This window comes from Myxocyprinus asiaticus, chromosome 17 (assembly GCF_019703515.2).
Source record: "Myxocyprinus asiaticus isolate MX2 ecotype Aquarium Trade chromosome 17, UBuf_Myxa_2, whole genome shotgun sequence".
Lineage (NCBI taxonomy): Eukaryota > Metazoa > Chordata > Actinopteri > Cypriniformes > Catostomidae > Myxocyprinus > Myxocyprinus asiaticus.
This window is the reverse complement of record NC_059360.1, coordinates 49,812,537-49,832,543: the sequence shown is the minus strand read 5'-3', so window position 1 is coordinate 49,832,543 and position 20,007 is coordinate 49,812,537. Positions and strand designations below refer to the sequence as shown.

The 20,007-nt window shown below is 41.2% G+C and overlaps 3 protein-coding genes across 8 annotated transcripts; 2 read left to right on the top strand and 1 right to left on the bottom strand.

Moving 5' to 3' along the window:
- The first annotated feature begins 8 nt into the window (after positions 1-8).
- On the top strand, positions 9-4,896 carry LOC127455224 (MAPK/MAK/MRK overlapping kinase-like). Its single transcript, XM_051722931.1, has 12 exons — positions 9-275; positions 572-686; positions 782-871; positions 960-1,030; positions 1,124-1,202; positions 1,282-1,330; positions 1,406-1,584; positions 1,661-1,762; positions 1,869-2,042; positions 2,223-2,343; positions 3,720-3,896; positions 3,996-4,896. Exons 1-12 carry the CDS (start codon positions 245-247, stop codon positions 4,065-4,067), a joined length of 1,260 nt encoding a protein of 419 aa, XP_051578891.1. The 5' UTR covers positions 9-244; the 3' UTR covers positions 4,068-4,896.
- Positions 4,897-5,430: 534 nt separating this feature from the next.
- Positions 5,431-14,849, bottom strand: LOC127455178 (WD repeat-containing protein 20-like). Of its 3 annotated transcripts, none has more exons than XM_051722838.1 (4): positions 14,457-14,849; positions 10,063-10,245; positions 8,603-9,919; positions 5,431-6,317 (listed from the first exon to the last, which is right to left on the bottom strand). In XM_051722838.1, the coding sequence occupies exons 1-4, from the start codon at positions 14,712-14,714 to the stop codon at positions 6,264-6,266; spliced, it is 1,812 nt and encodes a 603-aa protein (XP_051578798.1). In that variant the 5' UTR covers positions 14,715-14,849; the 3' UTR covers positions 5,431-6,263. The 3 variants fall into 3 exon arrangements, with proteins under 3 accessions (XP_051578798.1, XP_051578800.1, XP_051578801.1); XM_051722840.1 differs by having other exon boundaries at positions 14,642-14,731; XM_051722841.1 differs by lacking the exon at positions 8,603-9,919.
- Positions 14,723-17,248, top strand: LOC127455248 (uncharacterized). 4 transcript variants are annotated; one of them, XM_051722966.1, is made up of 4 exons: positions 15,519-15,662; positions 15,811-15,873; positions 15,977-16,054; positions 16,139-17,248. In XM_051722966.1, exons 1-4 carry the CDS (start codon positions 15,600-15,602, stop codon positions 16,652-16,654), a joined length of 720 nt encoding a protein of 239 aa, XP_051578926.1. In that variant the 5' UTR covers positions 15,519-15,599; the 3' UTR covers positions 16,655-17,248. The 4 variants fall into 4 exon arrangements, with proteins under 4 accessions (XP_051578929.1, XP_051578928.1, XP_051578926.1 ...); XM_051722967.1 differs by having other exon boundaries at positions 15,568-15,662; positions 15,814-15,873; XM_051722969.1 differs by lacking the exons at positions 15,519-15,662; positions 15,811-15,873 and adding an exon at positions 14,723-14,838.
- The last annotated feature ends 2,759 nt before the right edge of the window (positions 17,249-20,007 follow it).

The window sequence follows — 20,007 nt, the reverse complement described above, 5'->3', positions numbered from 1 at the left end:
CCAGAAGCGATCAGTAAATAAAATAATAATAATGAAACAAAACGAGCTTTAATGGATTCATAATCTAACGATACTAATAATCAATATATTTATAAATGCGAGGTGTTGCGACAGCTGGATTCTGAATGTCCTGTGATATGTGTTCATTAAATGGACATTTGTTCTGCTGTAATTCGACATTCTAAACGCTTTGAAATGAAAAACTAAATTCAGCGTAAATGTGTATAAATGAGTCGCGTCATCGATGGAGCGTCAGAATCACCTTATACACAGAGGTGAGAATCATCGATTAATATCGAATAATATCGATCAGGTGCATGTTGACCTCGGGCTGCAGGTCAGAGTTCAGGTGCGCTCCGTTGTCATGGTGACCGCTTGTCTCGCGCTGAAGCTTCATTAGAATGAATGTTTGTGTAATGAACACATGAATTAAATCTCGCCTTCGTTTATTTGACATATACTTTAAGTGCTCAGTGTGTGTGTGTGATGCGGAATGAACAGTACGTCAAATCCACAGAAACATTCACTCTTTTAATGTCATATACTTCATCTGTATGTTTTTGATTTGCAGATTACAGAATCATCAAGAAGATCGGAGAAGGAACGTTCTCCGAGGTGATGAAGGTCCAGAGTTTGAAGGACAGTAAACATTATGCCTGTAAAACCATGAAACAGACCATCAAGAGGTATGACGTCATCTCAGCCTGGCCATGACCCTGAGGTCACATGTTTAACCCCTTCATATCCTTCACTTGATCAGTAATATGTGACTTGTTGTCAGTGTGGATCAGGCTCATAATCTGAGAGAAGTTCAAGCCATGAAGAGGTTGAGTCCACATCCAAACATCCTGCAGCTTCATGAACTCATTTAGTGAGTATTGATCACCACTGCAGTATATGAGTCCCAATATCTGCAGATGATTGACAGATCCAGCTGATCACACACTGTTGTTTTACAGCGATTGTGACACTGGAACTCTGTCGTTGATCTGTGAACTCATGGAGATGAACATATACGAGCTCATTAAAGGTGCCGTATGTTTATTTCACTGACATCATTGTGAGGTTTAGGATTTATAATGTGCCGTGAATTACAGCGAGACCAAATGATGTTCACCTGCAGGGCGGCAGAACCCGTTACCGGAGAGTAAAGTCAAACACTACATGTATCAGCTGTGCCGGTCTCTGGATCACATGCACAGGTGACTCTAGTGTACACTTCACACCCTCAGTAGTGTACATCATGTGTGACTCGAGTGTAACTGTTGAACTCTGTTGCAGTAATGGAATATTCCACAGAGACGTGAAGCCTGAGAATATCTTGATCAAAGTAAGTGAAATGACATGAATTCAAACTGTCGTGAAGAGCTTTTAAACGTGTCAATAGCGTGTCTGTTCCTCACAGGATGACGTGTTGAAGCTGGCAGACTTCGGTTCCTGCAGGAGCATCTACTCCAAACCTCCACACACGGAGTACATCTCCACACGTTGGTACCGAGCGCCCGAGTGTTTGCTCACAGATGGTCATTACTCTCAGAAGATGGACATGTGGAGTGCTGGATGTGTCTTCTTTGAGATCTTCAGGTGTTTGAATGTTCATATGTGATGCGTTTGTTATTCTCATCATCCTGTTCTGATCGGTCATTCCAATGTCTTCTAGTTTGACTCCTCTGTTTCCTGGACGGAATGAGTTGGACCAGGTCAACAAAATCCACGATGTTCTCGGCGCTCCAGACGGTGCACTGCTGCAGAAGTTCAAACAGTAACTAGATATTAAAAACAAGACATTTTGAAAATAATAATTCTTCTCTAACAACAGGAAGTGCAGGAGAGAACGCTTCATCTTGTGATGTTTGTGTCTGTTGAAGGTCTCGTGCCATGCGCTTTGATTTCCCTCCTCGTAAAGGCTGCGGGATTTCTCAGCTCATTCCTCATTGTTCTGCAGTTAGCCTGTCTCTGCTGCACCAGATGTTGACCTATGACCCTGACGAACGCATCAGCGCGCGCACGGCACTGCAACACTCCTGCTTCAGAGAACTGCGGTGAGCTGTGACTCATTTCATGAACATTAGTCTCACTTGAATCACAATATACAATCACATTCATCTGTTTCTGCCGTTCAGTCATGTCTCGACCTCAAACACAAACCCTTCTGTCACAAACACCCCACAGATGAAGTCTTGCAATCGTTTACGCTCGTTCTTTCTCGTGATCTCTCGTAGGATGGCTGAGAGAAAAGCGGCGAGTCTGCGTAAGGTGATCGGGGCGGTAGAGGGAGAATCGAGCGGGACGCCCGCATCTGTCGATCAACTGTGGCGAATGACACGACAGGGCAGAAGACAGGTAACGTTTCAGAGCATCGGTCAATAACTGTACCTGATTGGCTGATGAACTGAAGCACTCACTCCTCTTACTGTCACTTCCAGAATCTACCGACAGTGACAAAGGAATATTCCGGTTCAATACGAGTTAATCTCAATCGACAGCATTTGTATCATAATGTTGATTACCACATAAATTAATTTTGACTCGTTCCTCCTTTTCTTTACAAAAGCACAAATGTGTGTTCCAGCGAGACACTTACAATGGAAGTCAATGGGGTCAATCTGTAAATGTGAAAATACTCACTACGTGTGTCCCAAACTGCACACTTCTGCACTATTCTAACTCATTTTGTAATGTAAGTAGTGCGAGTGGTAATACCCGGATGATGCACTTTTTCAAGCATCAAAATGTTGTGTGGAATATTGTACAGTTCCTGCTCTCAACACATCAACACATTCAACCTACTTTTATAAAGTGCTGAAGTTTCACCTGTCGCTAGTCAGCTGTTAAACCTGCTTCTGTGTAGTAAACAAACATGAAGTGTTTCATTTGTGCTGATGCTACACTGTAATAATTCACACACTACATGAGTGTATAGTGTGAGATTACGTGTGCGAGCACAAAGTATTTTTCACACAGCGTTGATGGTGTGAGTCTACAGCACCTCTTTACATGAAAATACTCGTGAGGTGTTTTCTCGTCACCCACGGAGGTAAACTGGACCTGCAGATCACATTCAGACAGCTGTAACACACTGCACTTTATAATAATACAAGCGTTTATTGTTTTACGTGTAATCCTGCTTAATTTTTTGGTTTGAACTGGTTAATAATTTGTGTTAAAATGTAATATGTAATTTCCAACAGTGACAGCTCGTATTATTACACATGCAAGTTCATAACATTAAATTACAATTCTACTTTTTAAAATTAATTTTTCACCCTACATTTTTACTAACCTAACCCTAACCTACCCTTCCATTGTAAGTGTGTCACTGGAACACACATTTGTGCTTTTATAAAGAAAAGGAGTCCAAATTAATTTTCATGGTAATCAACATTATGACACAAATGCTGTCAATTGAGATGAACTTTGTATTGAATATTGAATCCGGAATATTCCTTTAAGGGAAAGTGCACAAACTCACAACATTAATTGAGCCAATGTTGTTATAGCAGAATGTGTAAACAGATTGTGATTCTGTTTGGTGGAGATATATACAGTATATATATCAGCCACTGTGCTCTCTCGATATCAGTATCAGCCATTATGAAACATATCAGTCGAACACTTCTCTTAATGCATGTCATGTTCTAAAATCCACATCATTAAACCGGTTCAGTTTTAAACTTATCAATCGTGTTTAGTGTTATTGATCGACTTCCTGTTTGCAGCATCTCAAACTCACTGGCGACCCTCTCAGCAGACGCAATCATTACCCTTTAGAGCTCCCGAAACTCAACGTTGTGGTCCCGACTCCAAAAATCCTCTACCCAGTGTCCACCTTCCCAGCTCGGACCATTTCACACCGCAGCTCTCTTCCTGCCATCTCCAAAAAGTGCCACTCACGTGTGAGTAAAGCCTTCACACTAGAGTTAGATGATTACATGTGATTATGAAGAGTTATTAACAGTTGTTAGTGAAATATTTTTGTTTCCTGATCTGAAAAGCCCAAAGAAGAGACGCATCGACTGAAGAGTTACTACATGCCGCCGCTAGAACGCAATCAAGACGATTACTGAAGTCTGAACACAACTGATGATGAATGCACGTAATATTGCCACTAAAGGCCTTCGCTGCGTCCTACAGATTTCGTATTTGCTCACTTCAATTAAATAGGTTTATTTTGTTCCAACACATTGTTTTTCATGTCATGTAATATTGCACTAAATGTCCTTGAGCACACACACACACACACACTGTTTTCAGAACAATACTAGCTCATATGGATTTAGTGGCAGATCAATGCAAACTATTATTACATATTACATCCCCAAACAGATATTGATTACATCATTGCACTTGGTTTGTTTCAGAAACAGAATAGATAGAAATGTACATAAAGCAGCAGACATTACAAGTTGAATTTAGAAAACTGAATCCCTCTAAACGATCCGGGCAGCTCCGACACGTGCCAATCGTTTCTTTCAACTCTTTGTTGTGGTTGTTCTTGCTGTTGATGCATATTGAATATTTCAAAAGATTTTACATTGACTGTTATTGGTTAAATAAGAATTAATTTGCTTTTAATGCGAATCACCATGTTTTACAACATATTGTTGTTTTCATCATATATGTGTATTTCCTTTAAATGATTTCTTACTGTAATGGTCACTTCTGTATACTGATTCACAGAACATTTAAAACTATTAGATAATTAATTATAGCTTTGTATTTTACAGTAATGAATTCTAGCCAAATATAGTGCACATTACAGATATTATTTACCAGCAAAGCTCATCATAAACAAACAAAACAAGGTGTTTCTTTGTTGTGATGGAAATATGAAATAAAAAGAGAGACAGGAATGTTGGTTTACCCAGTTTGAGGTTGATTGGCGATATGTTTTGTGTTGAAACAAACGTTTATTTAACTATCCTGGACCATCATATAAAGGTTCAAGCTCAGTAGAACAGCAGTCTGGTCTGGTCTGGTCTAGTGAATTAAACATCATCTACACAATACACACAACACAAAACATCCATACACTTGTTTTTAATGAAGAACAAAAATGTGAAATGTGAACCACATGGTCACCTCTCCCAGTTACTGTATATGATGAACAATGATTGGTTGTACATTATATGTTTAATAGTGTCACACTGTAAGATCCTACTGATCCACATTAAACAGAGTTGTTTCTAGTGGGTATTTCTAAAGTGTTGCCTAGAATAACTTGAATCTCTTTCATAAGTGTTTTCTATGTCATCTGAACTTCATTCATTTGATTAGCAGCGTGAGACGCTCTGATGTCACACCACAGCGTTTGTGGATCTGTAACAACAGTTAATCAAGCGTTTCAGCTCCGTCGAGCCATACATTAATCTATCAAAATACACATGAATTCTGTGCAAGAGACAGGAAGAAAAACAAAACAGAAACCTGCATATTTTAGATTATTTTTTAATATTATTAATATGTATATTTTTCTGCTTCAGAAATATCACTATTTCCTGTAATGATGACAAAACGTCCTCTAGAGTACTGATCATTTGCTTTTGTCCCATTAAATCACTGATTTACAATATTATACATATAATACAAAGCAGATTTTTATCTGAAACAATATTAAAATAAATGCTCAATAGATACAAAGTCATAATTCTCCGTTATACCGGTCCGTGAGTCCTCGCACACAACAATGTAAAGCCATTCTCTTCTAATAAACTATTAAGTGCAAACTAATTCTCTTTTAAAAAACTATGATTGCAGCATCCAGCTTTTTCAGATTCAAATTTCAAGACAGAGGATATTAAAGCCAAGAGTGTCAAGGCCTTCCCCAAACCTTCCTTTCTTTCTTTTTGATCCTTTATAACATTTACAAACAACATCAGTGCAGTTTAACATCAGGGCTCGAATCTATTCCGTATGAAAGAGGAAAATAAACCTTATTAAAATGGAATCGGGATGGAGTGAGTCTTGGGTTTGCTGCCTCTCGTTTTCACCACTAGATCTCGCAGTGTACCGAGTTCAAGGCAGACTCGTATTCACCCATGAGTAAATGATTTCCCACAGCTTAACCAAGCTTCAAATACACCAGAGGAAAAAATCATAAAGTGAGAGTGAAAACAACAAAATCCAAATAAATACTTGGGAAAAGAGGGAAAAAACAAAAGAAACTGTATGGCAGCAGCACATCCTTTCCACTGATGCACACGGGCCACCGGCGAGGAACATATCGAGAACCGAGAGGATAAAGAAGAGCAGGAATATTGCGGCTATACGACTGTGCCGCTCGGAGAGTTGGCTTGATTCTGTGATGACAATAAACCCTGAAAAAAAAAGAGAAAGTTTCTATCATGTCTATATTGACACTTGCAGCAGTTAAGAGAAATTACAAACTCATACAAGATCAAGTTATAACATGATTATAACAATTATCTCCCTTTCCTCCAATGCAGGAACATTTAATTAATGAAGACAATGAAACATGGCTGACGATCATTCAACACACAATCATTAAACACTGACATGTTCTTTATATGATGATTTCTCAAATCTGAGATGCTCTGATACTGAAACTCACACATGTAAAACCACACCTGCCTCTGTGGAATGCGTGACATGTTTATTGTGTACATGTTAACATGCAAACATACACAAACACTCTGTACCTAAACCTAGTTATCTGCCCTACTGTCTACATAGGGAACATCCTAACGGAGATTAAACCTCAGAACCGAGTAACACAAACAGCGCTCCAACCGATTCCAATAGAGTGAATTAAATTATACTTTCATAAGCATAAAAAATATTGTATGTTGCATATTAACCGTCTACACTACAAGCGAGCTGCGCAACATATAACGGATCCAAAATATTCCCAAATTACGACTAAAGCTTCTTTTCGTGTGTCGCGTGATGTTTCTTCAGCATGTAAACACAGATGATCATCAGACTGCTTCAAACTTGCACATTAGGATCAGTCGTTTTTATTGATTGGACTATTGATTATGGATAGTGTTATTGACCGTTCCTGATTGGTCATTGCCGTTTCATCACTCAACAGATATGTCAGGAATTAGTTAGAATACTCAACCTCTGACACAACAAGACTTATATGAGTGCTGTAATCGTCAGTTTTAATGATTAGTTAAATTGCATCAAATGTAATCGTAATCTCAATTAAATGTTTGATTAATTGTGCAGCCTAATCAAAACGAGATATCTTAGAAAGCAGCATGATGTTGTCTTGTGAGGAAGTTCTAGCAGATTTAACCTTTCGAGTTCAATTAGGGCTGGGCAATATGGCAAAAAAAATTAATCTGGACCCTAACCCAAGTTTTAAATGTATTCCACTAAAAAGTAACTTCAACATGATTCCAATGACATGTTTTTATTAGAATATACGCCAACCTCATTACAGAACTCAAAGTTCTATTCATTACAGAAACAAAGTGCACCATACAGGAAGATGTCAACATGGTGTAAATGTAAAAAAAAAAATCTTATTTATTTAAAATAACCCAGATGTTCAGAAATAAAAGCATAACATAAGAAAACTGCAAAAAAAAAAAAAAAAACAAAAACTGCAGAATGCAAAGTATTTATTTTTGATTAAATCAAGTTTATCTAGAAAGTACTCACTGTAAATCAAACAATTTGTAAGTATAATCATAAACTTCAGCAGATAGAGTTTAGATATCAGAAAAAAGAAGAAAAAAAAAATCCCAGTTTAAAACAGGAAATAAACTTGTGTTACAGACGTGAAAAAATGGACATGGAAAAAGGTAAAAAACTAAACGCTGTGAAAGCTGCAGACTTTGACCTTTGAGACATCGGTATGGTATCCATTAAGTCTGCACAACTTATTGAATAAAGACTGAAATCACGAAATGGACGCATGTAATTACTAAACATTAAAAGACTGCGTTTTAAAATCTGACAGTCTGTATTCAGTACAGTCAGTGCTGTGAGCACGCGGCGCCCTCTAACGGTTGTGTGCGGTACACACAGAGCAGCAATATGATCATTACAATACAATTCGCAAAGTTTGTCAAAATGATCGCTTCTCAAATGTTGGCTATATATGCAGTACACTTGAAACACCTCACACAAAGCAATAATTAGCGATCTATCTGAATCCTCATGGTAAAAGAACTAGCGGTGGAGGCAGCATCAAGCCAAGCGCTTTGAAAACATTTTCTCTTCCTTATTCTGCTTTTGGTGGATTGACAACGTATCCAACTATAGTGTTTGTTAATATTAGGGTTAGGTAATGTGAAACCTAACCGTAAGCAAAACCTGAATTCAAAAATATAAATCTCGTTTACATGTAAATTTGAATTAATCAACAAAATTGAAAAAAAAAAAAAAAAAAAAAAAAAAACGAAACATCACCCAGCCCTAAGTGCAATCTACTAGAATTTTCTCTCTCTGTGTAATATCAGCGTTATATAGCTTCTTCACGTCACATCTGAATACATCAATACAGGAGAAAAGTCTCAGACTCTTGTGCCTCAAATCAAACTTCGTCAATATGACAGACTTGTCATATAGTAGTTTCACAAACATGGGGATGCAGTCAGCAGGAAGGGGAACATGCGATTCAACTTACCACTTTGCCGGGTCTCGCCCATGTGCAAATAAATCCCTCTTGACAAGCGGTAACGATACAGTCTTCTAGAAAGATGAGAACTGTGAGTCTCTCGTGTGCGATCTTTTTACAGATGAGCGGTTCGAGCAAGGGCACGTCCTCCATACGAGGGCACAGCTGCGTGCCCAGGGTCTTGGCGGGGTCCGTTTTGGTTTTGGTGAGCAGGTTGAGTTTATCGCTGCTCTTGCTGCTTATGTGACCCATACTGTGATTGCGCTTGTGGTCTTTTTCGGGATGCCGATCTTTGCGGTCGTGCAGCGAGAGCGTGGCGAACTTGCTTACGCCGGTGGCGATGGGGTTATCTGAAATGGCGCTCTTGCTGTTGGCGCTGCCGGCAGCTGAATGTGGAAGGCTGTTGGAGCGCGGCAGTGTCGCTGGGAGCGAGTTGCCCGGCGTGTTCGAGCCGCTGTTATTACTGCCGTTGGCGCTCGGGTTGTTGGTCATCGTTGACACCGTTCCGCCGCCTCCGCTTCCTGTGGCTGGCGGACTGGTAGCGTTCATCACGTTCGTGTGTGTCCTCGCCCGGGACAGAGGGAGGTGAGGGAAGAGGATTTCCTCCGTGAGGTCCCATAGGCAAAGCTGAGTGTCCTGCCCCACCGAGCCGAAGCGGTATGTGACACTCACCGGCCTGCTGTCCGTCGAGTTGCGTTTGGAGAGGCGTGACTGCGTGCTGTTAGACCGGTCGCGGCCAAAGTGGATCTGATCCTGGAAGTCCTCGTCGCTACCGCTGAACTCCATGGGGTCGCTCTCCTCCACGCTGGTTGTGTAGTGGTCAAACGCCACCACGCTAACCCAAGACTTGTGTCCGTGTCCGCGTGCGATCACCCGACAGTCCACGAATGACCACACGGTCACTAAATCGTCCTCACCGCCTGCTACGATGTACTTGCCGTCCGGGCTCCAACACACACAAAGAAGCCCGCCGAAGTAACTTTTCATGGTCCCGTGCAGTTCGACCGCATCAAAGTTAAAGACCCGCAGGAAACCGTCCTGACTCACGCAGGCCAGGAACTTCCCATCGGGAGAGAAGGCAAACTCGTTCAGCGCTCCCTCCCCGACCATCCACTTGAGCAGAGGGTTGCGCGTGGACTTGCTCTTGCAGGTGTGAACAGCGTAGTTGTCGCCCTGCTTGAGCAGCTGGTAATGAGGCGCTGTGGTGCCGCACGTGTGCTCCACGTTATACAGGTACATGTTTCCACTGGAATGAGCGACTAGGAAGAGACTCTCGGAGCCTGGCACCCACTTCACACATGTTACTCTAGATTTATCTATAAGTCTCTGAGTGTTGAAGAACATTAATGGAGGAGCAGAAGATGAACAGGAGAAAAGCAGAGGAGATCTGTTACGATACGTAGACAATGTCTCCAACACCTAATACAATTATTTACAATGAAACAAGTTGTAATAATGTCAGCACTTACTTCTTCATTAAAGAGTTTGCTCGTCTCTTTCTTGATGGGGTCAATGAGTTGGACCTGCCCAGCCGAGAAACCCACCAGCAGTGATACGCTCTCGGCCGTGGCTGTGAGATGGTTGAAGTCATGACACGTGGGCTGCGTTCCCTTGTATATTCTCTTGTCTATCGGCTTACTCAAATCAGCTGCCTGTGGCCATAAATACAGAAATCAAGACTTTAATACCAGCAACACCTCAAAACAAACATTTAAACTAAACTGAGTATTTCTAGTCAATGTCATACTGTATCAGCAGCGCAGCAGAACCGACACATACAGAACAATATTTGAGAACTTGATCATGTTTCTGTTACAGGAAGACTTTCACCACACCAGACGTCATTCACAAATTCTACAGACAAACTGTGATGAATAAAAAGGACACGAATCGGTGGCTCGGTTGTATTTAGTGTGTGTTTTAACTGTGGATCTAAACATGATACATCAATGACATAACAGTCTAAACCTAAAATTAAACTGTACTATTAAAACTGTAGATTATTAATACAAATACACCTTGTCAATTTTACTGATCCTTGTTTAAGCTTCTCTTGAGCCCTAAAGTTCAGTGTAAAGAGTCTAAGGGTGTGTTCACACTTGGCAGGTTTGGGTCGATTAAAACGAACTCTGGTGCGACTGCTCTGTTAGTGCGGTTCATTTGAACAAGTGTGAACGCTGCCATACGAACATTGGTGCGCACCAAACACCAAATGTACTCTGGTGTAGTTCGACTGATATATGAACACAGCATGGACCAAAGACATCTAAACGGACCAATAACAGGATATGATGTCACAAGATGCGACCCTAAAAATCACGTGATTTGATAACATAGGAAGAGCGGTCAGAGCGGTGTACGCAAAACAAAAGAGCAGAGGGCAAACATGGAGCAATGAGGAGGTAAAGTTCCTTATTAACATTTGGTCTGATGAGCATATTTCCAGTATACTGGAAAAAACACACAAAAATGCTCAAGTGTTCAAAATGTTCAGTGATAGGTTAAGGGAAAGTGGGTCCAACGAGCGCATTTCGCCCAGCAGCCAGCATTGTTTTGGATGTTCGGCAAGTTCCGTCACAAAATATACATCATAAAAGCTGTCCAATCAGGTTGTGACTTTTTCCTGATGCCTTTGGTTTTGTATCTTTAGGTTTGGTGTTAAAAATGCCAGTTTTTGGTCTGGACCAAGAGAACTGAACTACAAGTGTGAACACACCCTAAGGGTGGTTTCACATATAATATGTTTTTAGTGAACCAGAAAGGAAACCAGCCGCAAATGACCTCAGTGCTTTTGGTGTTCACAATGTAAGTGGACTTAAGAGGACCCAGTTTCTTTTTTGGTCATCTTCACATTATTGTGGTCTCAGACTCGTTCACACCACAGCTCCTTAAGGACTCAGACCCCATTGCAGCTGTCAAGATTATAACATCTGGCTGACAATAGTTTTTCATAAATAACTGTGATTATCATGATAAGTAATTGTCATACAAATTGTCATACTTCTTAAAGTTCACGTATGCTTATTGCAGATAGGCCTACACCTTTAGTAATTTACTGATGAAATCTGATTAACTTGAAATCATATAATAAAATGGATCTATATGATTACTTTTAAGGCTTAAAAGAATATTGCATTATTCATTAAAAATGATTGCACAGGGATAGAATTACATGAATATTGTGTATTATAGAGGTCGACTGATATATCGGCATCGATAACAGGTTTCTGGAACTATCCGTTATTGGGAAAAATCCACACCGATAGTTTTTCCCTGTTGCGTCCGGTGCTGGAGCGGCTGGGAAGGGTCCGCTGTCGTTATACAGTATAAGAACGGTCTCTAGAGGCGAAATAAAAACACTTCACTGATGTCTTGTGCTGTTTGTTTTGACACGTGAGACTACACTCTGCATGGAGCAGAACACTTCAGATGCGGATTTAAAACATCAACAATGAAAAGGTATGTATACAGTACACTACAGTACACGTCATATCATTATAAAGTCATTAATTTGTTGATTAGATGCTTCATTAGTAGAGAACAACAGTATAGTAACATTAAAGGTAACCTCAAGTGGATTGGACAATGTGACAAAAATACACGCAAGTCCTACCCAAATATTTAAATGTCACGATTGTTCCCATCTATTACCATCTATTTGCATTAGTTTATATCCAGCTGGTCATGTTTACGCATTCGTTAGCCAGCAAAGTTGCATATTTAAAGCTAGTGACGTGAGAAATTAAAAAAGTATATCCTCATGCAGCCGAGAGAAACGTATAAACAAATCAGAAACATCTGATTTCAATTAAATGTTTTTATCCTCACTGTAATACGATGACTTCAGATCGATCATATTCTTGTGCTAATAAAGGCGAGACGCAGCGCAACAAATACAGTTTAACATAAAGCAGGTGTCTCAATATGCTTTTAAAGTTATTTTAATTAGACACATCATCTAAAAAAAACAGCGCTCCTGGACGAGTGAATAAACAAAAACAAAGGGAAACAAAGACATTTGTCTAGCATTCGTTTATATAGAAACAAATGGATGGTTGCAAAAGCGTTCGGTGTGAACAGCCCCTTACAGTTGGTGGAGGTACTTGCTCTCTTATAAGTGTTTCTCAGATTATGAGTTCTTTAAATGCTTCGTCAAGAAAGATGTTCAACTTGTGTGTCTCAAGATCCTCGAGTTCGCTGCAGTCTGTGGTGTTTTGTCTGATTGAACAGCCCCTGACCTGTGCTCATAGTCTGAGCCGCTTCATTATTTTCACGGGAGTTTGGCGTGAACCTCCGTAGACAGTACGACCATCAGAGCACTTTAAAGCGGTTCATCTTAACGCGCTGCTCGGAATGTGGCCGTTCAGTTCATTTTAGGTGCTCAAATAATACAAGAACGGAATATGAGACAGAAAAACACGTCATGGTAATCATGGTATATTTATATTCACTTAAAATTCCCATATGTGGACAGTACATTGTGACTGAAATATGAAGTATGTAATGCAGCTATGGATGGCAAGCCATGAGGTACTTGTGTCATAAAATGCAAAGTGGACTGGTACCGCTTCGCTTTCACATCGCACAAATCAATCGAACACACAACAGGACCCAAAAATGACCCGTACTCAGACCACCTCCTGAGGTGCTGTTTTGGGTCCTTTTAGGGGATCTGAGACCACTTGTGTTGTTCACATATACACTGAGAGCACATGGAGAACTCAAACAAACTAGGTGTGAAAACGTCCTGACACACACTCGATTGAGCTGAAATTCTGTGTGCATCATCAGAGCCACAAGATGTGTGATGTCACATTAACAATAAACTGAACACACGCACAAACACACTTACTCACGCACACGCACTCACGCACGCACTCCCACCCTCACACACACACACTCCCACCCTCACACACACACTCCCACTCCCACCCTCACTCACACACTCCCACACACACACTCCCACTCACTCACTCACGCACAAACTCACACAAGCAAAAACACACTCACTCACAAACACACACACTCTCACAAACACACACTCCCACCCTCACACACACACTCCCACACACACACTCCCACTCACTCACTCACGCACAAACTCACACAAGCAAAAACACACTCACGCACAAACACACTCACTCAGAAACACACACACACACTCCCACTCACTCACTCACTCACACAAAACACACTCACGCACAAACTCACACAAGCAAAAACACACTCACTCATGTACAAACACACTCACACACAAACACACACAAGCAAAAACACACTCACTCACGCACAAACACACTCACGCACAAACTCACACAAGCAAAAACACACTCACTCACAAACACACACACTCTCACAAACACACACATTCTCACACGCACTCACAAACACGTACGCACACTCACAAACACACACACTCACACTCTCACACACACGCACGCACGCACACACTCTCACAAACACACGCACGCACACGCACTCTCACAAACACACGCACGCACGCACACGCACTCTCACAAACACACGCACGCACACACACTCTCACAAACACACGCACGCACACGCACTCTCACAAACACACGCACGCACACACACTCTCACAAACACACGCACACGCACGCACACACTCTCACAAACACACACACTCTCACGCACACACTCTCACAAACACACACACTCTCACAAACACACACACAAACACACGCACACACTCTCACAAACACACACTCACACTCACAGGCTGACTGACTGACTGACGGGTCACTTTGATTGGCACGTCAGGAGTGAAACAGCGCGTGACATTCACACATGACGAGTTGAATGATCTTTATTAAGTGTTTAAATCAAAGAATGCCGCTCTCACCTTCCGGACGCCTTTATAGATGTAGAAGTAAAGCTCCCGGCCCACATTAAAGCAGATTCTGTCGCCGTTCCCGGACTGGTCGTTGACGTTGACGAAAGTGACTCGGACGGGGTTCGAGCCCTGAGAGTTGAAGGGCACGCGGTTCGGTCGGCTGTATTCGGAGTGCGTGAGGAGTTTATACGCACCTTCCCGCGTGCTGAACTGACTCTTGATCTCGTTCATCTCCTTCCCTCCTCCATCCGCCGCCATCTTTAACATTTACATTCATCTTCCGCAGACCCGGATCTGACGCGCCGCGCATGCGCAGACACTGCTGGGACACTGATGTTTACTAATATTATACAAGAGCCATAGATTTTAGCCCGTAACTACTTAACAAATGGTAAACAAATATTGGCATAATTCTTTATTTTTTGTCAACAGCACAATAAGACTATTGTGCATTTATTTTGGCCAAGTTCCTGTGGAGAGACCCATTTTATAACTGAAAATGAGTTTCGTTTATTTTAGGGAAAATGTTTTTTGTTTTTTTACTGGCACAATAGGTGGAAAATCTAACGAAATTTTTCTGTACATAAATGTAAGTTTTCTATCCAGAAGCCCATTTTCTCTGACTGAGAAAATTTAGTAGTTTGCACCACTCTTGACCATTATATTTCTAGTTTGCTTGCTTTTTTAATGACCTTTTGTGATAGATACATGTTTACATTCTCATAAGTGAACGTTTCTTCTGATGAGAACAATAAACAGTGAATATTTGATATAAATAATGATAAACGCGCTGCGCATGCGCATCATTATACTGCGATAAACGCGCCACATAAACATGTTAGAGTTTAATGCACTTTTTCTTCTAAAATATTTATGTGAATTTCTTCTGAACTTAGATATACATTTGGGTTCTTACACCATATATTCACTTGATAATTATTGTGTGGCAATGTTTAGTACAGTTTAAATCAACAATATTTTGGCACACCAGTAGTTAATATGTGATTGAATATATTGATGAGTGAAGGCCTCGACTGAAGCCTGAGCACATGCACACAAACACACATGTGACATGAGAGGAAGGGTTGTCTACACATGTTGAGTTCAGAGATGTTTGTGATGCTCAATGACATTTACTCACAGTGATCTGGAATGGAAGAATTGATCAATACAGGTCTGTCAGATGTTGTTGGTAGACTGGCATTCAAATACATGGTGAGAGATCCCCAGATTAGTTTTTTAATTATTGTTCCTGTTAATGACTTCATTAAACTCAAGGTCTGCAGATTCAGCAGAATGTGTTTATCACTTCATAAAAATGAATTCTGTGCCATTTCAAGTAACACATGTGATTTTCTGTCAGGAGATGTGCAAAGTTGATTCCAGTTTAGACTCTGAATCAGAGACAAACCCGAGATGGTCTGATGTCAGTAGTAAAGTATTATCATGAAAATCTTCCTCCAATGTTTTCATGAACTGAACAGAATATCTCACATAAGGTCTGTGAGCTCTTCTTCTTCTCTATTCAGGCTTGTGAAAGCAGCACACCAGAGAAACATGCAGCTTCTCAAAAACTCCAGCGTTTAAGTGGACAAAACTACCAACAGGTCATTGAAACTCTCTGTGAATGGAGATAAATGTCTAGAAAATCAAATGTTCTCTAAACTAATGTTATAGTGATGTTGTTTCAGTGTTTGGATCCGTATGATGGGAGTTCAGAAGACTCTGATTCCTCTAATAAAGGTGCAAAGCGTCAAAGGCCCGGCACTCTCAGGATGAAAGGAAGAGGCCATAGATCGGACAGAGACGTGAGGAGAGCGGTGACACGACAGGACCTCCCAGAACATCATGATGTGGACATCCAGATGAGGTCATCCAGTGACTCTGAGCAGGGCTTCTGGTCTCCCTGTCAGGCCGTAACATGTGTTAAAGTGGATCTGTCTGACTCTGGCTTCAACACCAGATCCTCCATCATCTCACCTGCAGTGCCGTCAGGAACAGAGACGTCCCTTCACACCACAGAGTCCAACTCCAAATGGATCCAGTCTGGATGGGTTCAAGCAAGTCCCGGGTCACCTGACAGTCCTGCGTTCCATGGTGCATTTTCCAAACGGAAGTTCTTTCCTCCTTCAGGTGATGTGGATGAGGGGATGCGGAGGAAGCGGCCGTGCATCAGTGATATGGAGGTTGAACATGTTGCTTTCTGAGATCAGCGACAGAATCTGAAGACAGAACAGTGTGTTGAAAATGAACCCATACTGCCGTCTGACACAACTCACCATTTGCCTGAAAAGTGAATTTTGCACCAATTATTTTTTTCAATGATTATTTTGTCATTTGTGAGCATCTACAAAAACACACAGCGAGATCTCCTGTGTTGAAGAAGCTTTTGCATGAGATGATAGTCTGAGTTACATCTTCATTTCCTGTCTGAATGTCACTGATGTCACAAAGTTATTTCAGTAATTATTTATGATCATGATTTCCAGAATGTTCATGTGTTCCCTGATCACAGACTCCTTTGTTAATTTGTCTAAATATATAATCAGCAGACATTAATATCATACTAGCTGCTGGCACACAGATCCTGCAAAAAAAGAAAAAAGTGACAAATGATGATGTTTGTGAACAGTTTTGTATTTCTATATTGTTAGTGTTCATGTTTACATTCATATATTATTTTCTTCTTTAGGTGTTTGAGTGCTGCAGTCATTCGATCAACATGAAAAAGAGATCTTAAGTTTGTTATTGAACTAACTGCACACCGTATGTTGTTTGCATTCCTCACGGGTGAAAATAAAATGTGCACTTCATGATAAAGTATTTCTATATTGTGTCATTACAAAAGAATGCTTCAGTCTTCTTGCAAACATGCTGCATGTCAAACACATCACAGCTGTAATCATTCACATCAGAGTAAAGGATCAGATCAACTACACAACACAACACTACACAACACATCACAGCTGTAATCATTCACATCAGAGTAAAGGATCAGATCAACTACACAACACAACACTACACAACACATCACAGCTGTAATCATTCACATCAGAGTAAAGGATCAGATCAACTACACAACACAACACTACACAACACATCACAGCTGTAATCATTCACATCAGAGTAAAGGATCAGATCAACTACACAACACAACACTACACAACACATCACAGCTGTAATCATTCACATCAGAGTAAAGGATCAGATCAACTACACAACACAACACTACACAACACATCACAGCTGTAATCATTCACATCAGAGTAAAGGATCAGATCAACTACACAACACAACACTACACAACACTACACAACATTACTGACTGAAGACATTCTGATGCGCAGAAACAAAGTTACCGGATCAGGACATGCGGTGGCGCTAAAAACTCTTTACAAGCTTTAAACGGGGTCAAATTGAATTATTAAAATAGAATTTGGAACCTGCGTGCAGTTGGCCCCCCACCCAACGCAAAACTTCGGCAACATAGCCTCAATCGTTTCTGCTCCGTTTGTGCTGGTTTGTGCTGTAAAACATTTTGTTTGTGCTGCTTCGGTTTTTTAGATATTAAAATAATATTTATAGGTCATTCTGAGGTCACTCAGCCCCCACACATGTTCCAAATTCACCCCAAATAGTCTCGTTTGTTTGTGCTGGTTTTTGCCGGTAAAAGTTTCGTTTTTGCAACTGTCTTTTTTTAACAATACAGTTGAAGTAACACGGTAAGATCCAAATGGCAAACTAAATCACATAAATAGTCACATTCACTTAACTGTTACATATCCACTGTGTGTTTTCATCTTTTAATGGACACAGCGGATCACAGGATGTGTGGAATGTAACAAACTCTGTGTTTTTATTTGTTACTGTAGTTATGTGTATAACAGTAGTAATATTAACACTGTCATAAATACAGACACAATAATCTGTTTGCTGTAGCTTTGTTTATACATACATAGGCTGTGTGTGTGTGTGAGTGTGTGTGTGTGAGTGTGTGTGTGTGTGTGTGTGTGTGTGTGTGTGTGTGTGTGTGAGTGTGTGTGTGAGTGTGTGTGTGAGTGTGTGTGTGTGAGTGTGTGTGTGTGTGTGGTGTGTGTGTGGTGTGGTGTGTGTGTGGTGTGTGTGAGAGTGTGTGTGTGTGTGTGTGAGAGTGTGTGTGTGTGTGTGTGTGTGGTGTGTGTGTGGTGTGTGTGTGGTGTGGTGTGTGTGTGGTGTGTGTGTGGTGTGTGTGTGTGTGTGTGTGTGTGTGTGTGTGTCTGTGTGTGTGTGTGTGTGTGTGTGTGTTTGGTGTGTGTGTGTGTGTGTGTGGTGTGTGTGTGTGTGTGTGTGTGTGTGTGTGTGTGTCTGTGTGTGTGTGTGTGTGTGTGTGGTGTGTGTGGGTGTGTGTGTCTGTGTGTGTGTGTGTCTGTGTGTGTGCACGTGTGTGTGTGGTGTGTGTGGTGTGTGTGTGTGTGTGTGTGTGTGTGTGTGTGTGTCTGTGTGTGTGGTGTGTGTGTGTGTGTGTCTGTGTGTGTGTGTGTGTGTGTGTGTGTGTGGTGTGTGTGGGTGTGTGTGTCTGTGTGTGTGTCTGTGTGTGTGTGTGTGTGTGTGTGGTGTGTGTGTGTGTGTGTGTCTGTGTGTGTGTGTGTGTGTGTGTGTGTGGTGTGTGTGTGTGGTGTGTGTGTGTGTGTGTGGTGTGTGTGGTGTGTGTGTGTGTGTGTCTGTGTGTGTGTGTGTGTGTGTGTGGTGTGTGTGTGGTGTGTGTGTGTGTGTCTGTGTGTGTGTGTGTGTGTGTGTGTGGTGTGTGTGTGTGGTGTGTGTGTGTGTGTGTGGTGTGTGTGGTGTGTGTGTGTGTGTGTCTGTGTGTGTGTGTGTGTGTGTGTGTCTGTGTGTGTGTGTGTGTGTGTGTCTGTGTGTGTGGTGTGTGTGTGGTGTGTGTGTGGTGTGTGTGTGTGTGTGTGTGTGTGGTGTGTGTGTGGTGTGTCTGTGTGTGTGTGTGTGTGTGTGTGTCTGTGTGGTGTGTGTGTGTGTGTGTCTGTGTGTGTGTGTGTGTGTGTGTGTGTGTGTGTGTGTGTGTGTGTGTGTGTGTGTGTGTGTGTGTCTGTGTGTGTGTGTGTGTGGTGTGTGTGTGTGTGTGTGTGTGTGTGTGTGTGTGTGTGTGGTGTGTGTGTGTGTGTCTGTGTGTGTGTGTGTGTGTGTGTGTGTGTGTGTGTGTGTGTGTGTGTGTGTGTGTGTGTGTGTGTGTGTGTGTGTGGTATGTGTGTGTGTGTGTGTGTGTGTGTGTGTGTGTGTGGTATGTGTGTGTGTGTGTGTGGGTCTATACAGTACAGGTCAAAAGTTTGGAAACATTAAGATTTTTAAATGTTTTTGAAAGAAGTCTCTTAATCTCACCAAGGCTGTATTTATTTGATAAAAAAATACAATAAAAACAGTAATATTGTGAAACAATACACTTTAAAATAGCTGTTTTCTGTTTTAATATAATTTAAAATAGCTGTAATTTTATTTCTGTGATGTCAAAGCTGAATGTTCAGCATCATTACTCCAGTCTTCAATGGTTTGTTTGTTTGTTTTTCGTTTT